Source organism: Gavialis gangeticus, unplaced genomic scaffold (genome assembly GCF_001723915.1).
Source record: "Gavialis gangeticus isolate Ggan-Ray unplaced genomic scaffold, GavGan_comp1, whole genome shotgun sequence".
Lineage (NCBI taxonomy): Eukaryota > Metazoa > Chordata > Crocodylia > Gavialidae > Gavialis > Gavialis gangeticus.
In genome coordinates, this window is record NW_017729025.1 from 90,515,822 (window position 1) to 90,524,107 (window position 8,286).

Genomic DNA, 8,286 nt, shown 5'->3' on the forward strand with positions numbered 1-8,286 from the left:
TGGGTATGGAGCCAGCTGTGTAGAAGGAGGATGAATGAGGAGGGGCATAAATCATAAAGAAAAGGTGCGAGGCAAAACAGTAACAACACAGGTTGGAGGTCTGGTGTTGGCACCTGTTCTTGTTCAGATGCCCCAGGCTGGGACTTCTTGGAAGTGGCAGGAAGTTCCAGTTCTCTGCCATTCATCAGCAGGGGTGAAACCTGTGGTCAAGGGAATGTCTAGTTCTGTAACAGGGAAAATGACTTGAGCCTAGGGGAGGGCTCAAGGATGTGATTGATTTTGTGTGATTGGACTTTAATTTGGACAAATGCCATACTAGTCTACCAAAAGGGAAAATGAACAACAAAATTAACCTACCACAAATAAAAGACTATAGTGGATTGTCCCTTCTAGCAGTAGACAGACTCATCTTCTTTTTATGGGAGGTTAATTTTGTGGTTCGTTTTCCCTTTTGTGAAATAAGCTTCACAGGGAAAATGAGTCACGGACACATCTAGTTTTGTTGCAGCACATCATTTGTGCCACCAATTAGCAATGTCCCCTTCCTGTGTGCCACTTTGATCCCCTTCCACTGCCTCATCATAAAATCATAGAGAAGTAGGGCTGGAAGGGAACTCCAGAGGTCATGTAGTCCAACCCCCTGCCTGAGGCAGGATCATCCCTGTCCAAACCATCCTTATACAAGTCCACTGTCTAACCTCTTAGCAAAACTGCAGTCAATCCTGGCACAACACAAGACATAACACCTTAACCTGCCGCAAGTAAAGCAAAAGGGCCACCATGGAGTGGCCAACATCGTGCTGCTATAAAAGTTGTTAATATGTACTCAAGAGATCCTAGGTAAAGGGATGTGCCCCCTCCTACAGAGGAAGGCAAAAACCCCAGTCTAACCAAATGGTAAAATTCCTTCCTGATCCCAAATGTGACCGTCAGTCTGACTCCTTCTGAGCAGAGGGACAAGACCCGGGGTGGGCAGATATTTTGGGCAGAGGGCCACTTACTGAGTTTTGGCAAGCCATCGAGGGCCGCATTACAGGCAGCCAGGGGCAGATCAATATTAATTTTCTAAATTTTTTAGGGGCCCTGCAGTCCGGATAGATTGGACTGGCAGGCCCCATGCAGCCTGCGGGCTGCATTGTGCCCACCCCTGGGCAAGACCCTCTAGCCAGGAACCTCAGGTTTTAAGTTTCAGCAGGAATATTGGCACACCCCAGTAACAATCCCCAGCCTTGGCTGGAGCCAGCACCCAGTGCGTCTGAGGAAGGCTTAAAAAACCCCTAAAATGTAGCTGTAGGGTGGGGTGGGGGGGTGAAATTCCCTTCCAGCTCCATGTGGCAACCAGAAAAGCCTAGAAACATGGGAAATAGTCATAGTAGAATATAGGCATGGCTACAGCTAGATTATCCCCAACTAGTGGCTGTCCAACCTCTTCTTGAGCCCCTCTAGTGATGGAGAACACCCCTACGCAGTCTATTCCACTGCCTCACTGTTCTAACAGGAAAAGTTTTTTTCCTTATATCCAATCAAAACCTACATTGCTGCAACTTCAGGCCATTGGTCTGCGTCCTGCTCTGTGCAGCAAGAAAGAAAAGATGTTTACCCTCTTTATAGCAGCACTTGAAGTATTTGAAACTGCTATCATGTCTGTTCTTACGTACCTTTTCCAGAAGCTGAAAATGCCTATTTTGTTCATCTTCTCTTTGTAATACTTGCCTTCTAAGCCCTTTATCATTTTTGTTGCTTCCCCCTGAACCCTCTCTAACTTCTCCATGTCCTTTTTAAAATGTGCAGCCCCAAACTGCACACAATACTCTAGATGAGGCCAGTGCAGAGTAGAGAGGTACTGTCACCTCCTGTGTCTTGCACCTAATATTTCTGTTGATATATCCCAAAACCACATTTGCCTTTTGGGCAGCTGCAACACACTGCAGACTTGTATTGAGTCTGTGATCTACCAAGACTCACAGGCCGCATTACGGGAGATTCTTCTCCACGGTGCTGCCACCCAGACAGGTGTCACCCATTTTGTATTTCTGATTATTTTTCCAAGTATAGCACCTTGCATTTGTCAGCATTGGATGTCATCTTGACAGCTCCAGCCCTGTTTTTCAGTCTGTCAGGATCCTTCTGAATTGCATTCTCGTCCTCCAGCATGTCCTGTTACTCTATTTTCTGCTTTCTTCCCTGTGCTCCCTGCGTAATCTGCTACTTTGCTTCCTGTCCTATTTACCCCTGAGCCCCCTGCTCCCTCCTTGATTTCCCGCATGCCACACCTGGAGGCTGCCTGTGCTTTTGTGTCACCTGTACTGAAGGTTGTTCAGCTACATGAACATGGAAAACAGACTTTATACCCTTTGATGTGATGTTGCATTTCAACTGTTGTGTGTGACTTGCAGATAAAGCCAAGCCAAAGGCCAAGAAGAAGGAAGAACCAAGTTCTATTTTCCAGAGGCAGCGGGTGGATGCTTTGCTTCTTGACCTGAGACAAAAGTTTCCACCCAGATTTGTTCAGGTACTGTAATAGTAACTTGTGCCCTCAGTGTTGCTTCAGCTGAAATGTTTGTACACATCCAAGCAGCTGAGGTGGATAGCTGGTGGGACTTCACAGCTTTGTAAAACTGTAGCATTTATTTTTCAAAATTCCTGTTCTAAAAATGGGTACTATTAAGGCAGATTCTCCCCACCTAGTGCAGGAGAGACCCAAAAATATATTGTAGCATTGCCAAATTTCCTGGAAAAGTGACTACCCTGGAAGGCTGAGGGTGTACCCTGTCAGCTATCCAAACCTGCTGCTGCCTCTGTTTTACCACTTCTTTAGCCAAAGAAAACTGGTAAAAGCAATGCCTTCACTTTGGTTTCTTACTTTGTGGACTGATAATATGAAACAACAGTTCAATTAGAAATTCCCAGCCTTCTACAAGCTTATTAGTTTGCATACCCTTCATAGGTTCAGCAGTAAATTACACCCAAGAGTTCTGGCTCTGTCACTTGCTGCAGATAGCTCTAGACCAGTGGTTTTCAACTTATGGTCTCCGGATCCCCGGTGGAGTCGGTGGACCATGGTTGGGGGGGTGTGACTTTGATCAATCAAACTTATGTAAATACACCACACTTACAGTTCAAGTGGGTCTGCGCCTCCATTCAAAATTTCCAAAGGAGTCTGTGGCTCTGTCCATAATTTTCTAGGGGTCCACAAATGAAAAAAGGTTGAAAACTACTGCTGTAGACAGACACTTACCTCTGGCTAGCACAAAGGAACTTTTCCCCAGTAGACTTTGGTCTCATATAATAGTCTTTTACCCCAAACCTCTTGCCTGGAGGTTAAGGGATATTTTTGTGTTCAGCAGCTCGCACAGTCCTTTGCTTCTTTGGGTCTTGCCTTAAACCCAATTGACTTGGGCTGTTCCTTCTATATATCAGTGTGCTCCAATCATGTGACCTTTCCTTCTTGGGGTGATGGGTTAATTGTAGCAGTTGAACCCCAACCTCTTTAAATGACTAGCTCATGCTCTGACACTATTTAAAAATGTACTCACCCAACTTCCATGATAACTGATGCTGCAAAAATGAATGGAGTTTTATTTTCTAGGTTTAAAAGTATTTGCCCTTTGCAAGTAGAACTTCTGCAGTGCAGGCGGTATGTGTACAGCTGGACACAGAACACACAAATGCTAACATTAAAATACAATTTTAAATCTAAAGTTGGTCCTGGGCACTTCTTGCAAACCAGAGCTTATTGATCTTATATTCTGAAAGAAATCCAGTGTCAGTAGATTTCTCCATATAGTTATGAGACATCTTAAACTTATTTAACCTCAAGAGGGTCCACTGGAGGGCCACGCATATGGTTAAGGGTTTACAGGCCAGGCCCTATGAGAAGAGACTAAGGGACCTGGACCTCTTCAGCCTCTGTAAGAGAAGGCTGAGAGGTGATTTTGTGGCCACCTACAAATTCATTAGGGAGGCACAGCATGGAACCAGAGATGCTCTGTTCACCAGGGTGCCTCTTGGGGTAACAAGGAGCAATGGTCACAAACTGACAGAGAGCAGAGTTAGGCTAGATATCAGGAAAAGCTTCTTCATGGTAAGGGTGGCCAAATCTTGTACTGGGCTTCCAGGGGAGGTAGTGTTCTCCCCTACCTTTGGGGTCTTTAAGAGAAGGCTGGATAGGCATCTGGCTGGGGTCATCTGACCCCAGCACTCTTTCCTGCCTACGCAGGGGGTCAGTCTCAATGATCTTTCAAGGTCCCTTCCAACCCTAGCATCTGTGAATCTTTCTTTGAGAAAGTTATGAGAGAACTTCTTTCTTTCCTTTCCTACTCTGAGCATTGGCACATAGTATGTTAGAAGAAGCTGCATTTAATTTGTTGGTTAAGTCATTCCTATAAATAAGTCTGGGATCTTATGGAATGAAATGTCATATGGAGACATTTAGGTGCAACCTGGGTACTGCTAGCAATAATGCTGCAGCAGCATGCAATTCAGTGTGGGCTGTACACATCTGTCCAGGACCTCACATACTTTCTTGTGTGACTATTCCACACTGAGCTGTGCCACCAGAGCTTTGCTACTGTTGGTGCCAGAGCTATAATTAGTTCAGGTGTGTCTGAGTGTGTTGCACTTGCAGTCAGATTGCAATGTAGACTCAGCTAAGGGGTGGAAAGGTCTCATAATTTGTCTAAGGTAAACTGCAAGCTCCAGCCAGTCATGAGGCAGGGTTCTGTTTTGCCTATTGATCTGCTGACTTAGGCAGGCCTTTCACTGAGGATCAGTCTTCTGTGCCTCTGTACTTCCCCTGTTGACATTGTAGTAGCAAATACCAAACAGTGCTCCCAAATGATTCTAAAGTTATAACCAGCAGTGGAGCACAGATGAGAGAGGAAATGTACATAGTACATTTCTTATCTATAAAATACATATTTTAAAAGTCCACAGATGATCTGTTGTTTTCACATATTTTGCTGCTATTTTGTCTTCACACACAGTCACGCCTACTCCTAATTTTTAACTAATGATTGTAAAACATTTTGGAACACTAAGAGAAGCACAATAACCAATCAGATTCTAATCTGTTTCAAAATGCAAACATCATTAGAAATGTTGCCTGAGAAAAATTGCAAAAAACCATGGCATTTCCATCTAGCACACATCAGACAAGTAAGATTTTTCCCAGGCATATGCCTGACTCCTCCTAACACAAGCAGTTCTGCTGGGTCCCAGTTGCAGGTTTACCACCTGGGCTAAAAGGCAAGAACAAGTTAAATGGACCTAACTCCTTTCCAGTTTACTCTTCTGTTTGTTGCAAAATGTGTCTATCCTGGGATTTATAGGCTGTATGAGGCCTATTTTACAGGCAAGGAAAATACTAATTACAATTCTTTGTGTGTACGTGCTATTGTATTCACCTTTTAGAACTCAAATAGTACTTTTTGAAGAAATGCTCTGTCACTTTTTTTTTCCAGGTAATTAGTTTGATATCCCCCATTCCTCATTGGCATTCCCTGGCTTGTATCTTCATAGTGATAATATTCAACAGAAGCTAAAATTTTAGTCAGCCATAGCAAAGAATAATAATGATAAAGGTCTGGTTTATGATTCTTTTCTTTCTCTTCTTACAGCAAAAACCTGGAGAAAAGCCTGTCCCAAGTAAGAAATTTTGCATTATGCCAAGTGTTTAAAAAATGAGAGCAAATCTAGATTCAGGTTCATTTCTAAGTCTTCACTAATTAATGGGTTATTCTGCCACCAAAATTGTCAAGAATTTTGCTATTGCCTGACTTTCAAGGAAAAAGATGAAAATTTACCTTTTTGCAGGTGCTACTAAAGGGCCATAATACATCCTGCCATAGTCATGAGCTTGCAGAAGACTCCTCTTTCTAAGAGCTGTAGTGCTAAGACACCTTTGATCTAGGGTATTCTTTGGAGGCCATGGGAGTGGCCAAAGCTGTTCTGTATCTTGACACCTTTGTCCTAGCAAGCTAGGGAAACCTCAAGGACTGCCTTTGTAGATTTGGACACAGGATTGGGGAGTAGAGCTAGTCCAGGGGTGCGCAAAATGTGGCCCACAGGTTGGATTTGGCCCACCAACTGATTGTATCTGGCCCTCAGGTGGGTGGCTGGCACTGTGGTGCTTCACATGGAGCTGAGCCCTGTCAGCTTCTGCCTGGGGCAGCCATTGATGCACTCCCACCCAGCCCCAGCCAGCAGGCACAGCTTGCCAGCAGTGCTGCTCTCTGTGTGGCTGCAGCTGCCTGGGTACTGCTTGGCTCCTTCTGTTTGTAGCAGCTCCTCCTCCTGCCCCTGCTGCTCTAGGAAGTAGGTAGGGCAAAGAAGTGATGACAGCCATGGTGATGTGTGCTGGGCATTACATGCCCAGCCAGGCATGGCTGCTTATTATGCTAGGCAGGCAGAGTGGGTGAAAGGCTGCTGGTAGCTGGAGCCCCACATGCTGGGGCAGGAGCCCACTGGTTGCGGCTTTACCCCCTCCTGGCTGCCTGGCATGCATTCCCTGTGTTACGTGCTGCCAAGCACCCAGATAGCTGTTGCAGCAACCCACCGGGAAACTGTGTGTGCTGGCTGAGGCCAGAGTAGTGCTGTCTGGCAAGTGTGGGGTGGCTGTTGGCAGGAGCATGGTGCAGGCTGTCCTGGGCGGGGCTCAGCCCCTTGAGAAGTGCCACGGGGGCAGCTGTGGGCCGGATGGGGGTTAGGGGTGGACAGTCAGCACCTGCACTGCACTGTGCTGCTTGGGCGAGCTCTGCAAGCACCCCCTGTCCCCATTCCCTCTCCCCACCCTTGGTTGGCTTCCAGTGTTGGCATTAGATTTATGACCCAGATACTTCGTTCTGGGCAAACCAGAACTCTCAGACTGACCATGACCTCTCCATTCGATAATAGACAAATTTTATTGATACATAGTGATAGCGGATAAGAATAATGCAAACAATTCTATGTCTACCAGTCCTAGAGCTGTCACAGATTCAAGGTACATCTGGCCAGTAAGTGAGCTTCACCCTGAGGTTCTTTCTTGAATATCAGATATCAGCAGCCTGGAGGTTGAAGGCTGAGGTGCCCTCCCCCTGTCCCCTACATAGGGTGGGTGAGATGGGCTGGTGGTATGCCCTCTGAGCTATTATTCAACATCTCTATATACACTACTCAAAATAACATGAATCAGGACAAAAACTATTTTTGAAATAAAATTTAAATATGGTAGATGTTTGCTTTTTAGTAGATAATGCTTTTTTATCTATAATGTGTTTAAATGATATCTTCTGAAAGATTTTGTGTGTGCAGCCCTTGACAGCTCACCAAACTTGGCCCATCAGCCAAAATAATTGCCAACCCCTGAGCTAGTCTCTAGTAACCTTGGAATAGGAGAGGTACAAATCACATATCTCCTGCCTCCACAGTCTCTGTACCAAGGCAGTCTTGCATCCAGCATATTAACTGCGCAAGTACTGCTTGACTTCTGTTCCATCAATTTCCCCCCTTTAAACAGCCTGAAAATATTTTGAAAGGACTGAAAATAATGTATTTGTGGTTTCTTTTTTTATTTCTTCAGTGGATCAGATCAAGAAGGAGCCAGAACCAGCCCCTGAAGCCATAAAGACAGAGGAGAAAGAGACTGCAAAGAATACCCAGCAGAGTTCTGGCACCAAAGGGCCCCCGGAGAAACGGATGAGACTCCAGTGAAGGGAGGGCCAGTTCCTTCCTAGGGGATTCAATACGTGGGGAAGAATTTGCAAGAGGCTCTTGCTGCCCTTTGTTTGTATTGGAACATTTTGGCAAAGACCATGAACTTTCAGGGTTTAAAGCCACTTATAACAGTTTATCTCTGTAGAAACCTATCATTAAAGCTGTTGATAGCAGGGCTTGAGCTATCCCAGGAGACGATCCGTTTCCACCTTCTTTCCATTTTGGATTTTACCTTCTGTGACTGAATTTCATAGTAGGTGTGTTTTGCAACTTCTTTATGATCCAACTTCTTTGTGCTTTCCCTTCTAGCTCCTTTTTCTATGTAAGAAAAGAGGAACTCTTATTTTTAAAAAATTGAGTTTTTGGCAAGCCCATCTTTGACTATTGTACCAGGAAGTACCAATGATTTTCATGCCCCTTCAATTCAGAGAATTTCAGCAGGATGACCAGTGCATAACAAAAACTTGGTTGATTCATTCTAAGCTATGCAGGGTTGCTTTAAAATTGTCAGTTAAAGTGTCAATAACAGTAAGAGAACAAGACTTTTGCAGAGTGATTCAGAAGGGATGGGCTATAATGGGTGGCATGAGA

The 8,286-nt window shown here is 44.9% G+C and overlaps 1 protein-coding gene across 2 annotated transcripts in view; it reads left to right on the forward strand.

The window, feature by feature from the left end:
* The window catches only part of MED6 (mediator complex subunit 6), a 31,074-nt gene that overhangs the window by 22,438 nt on the left and 350 nt on the right, over window positions 1-8,286 (forward strand). The window contains exons 6-8 of one of the 2 annotated variants that reach the window (XM_019519144.1): window positions 2,397-2,512; window positions 5,619-5,646; window positions 7,562-7,715. In XM_019519144.1, coding sequence (XP_019374689.1) covers window positions 2,397-2,512; window positions 5,619-5,646; window positions 7,562-7,692 — 275 coding nt within the window. In that variant the 3' untranslated portion in view covers window positions 7,693-7,715. Of the gene's footprint in view, window positions 1-2,396; window positions 2,513-5,618; window positions 5,647-7,561; window positions 8,042-8,286 lie in introns of those variants that run through there. The other variant, XM_019519143.1, reaches the window with a different exon arrangement.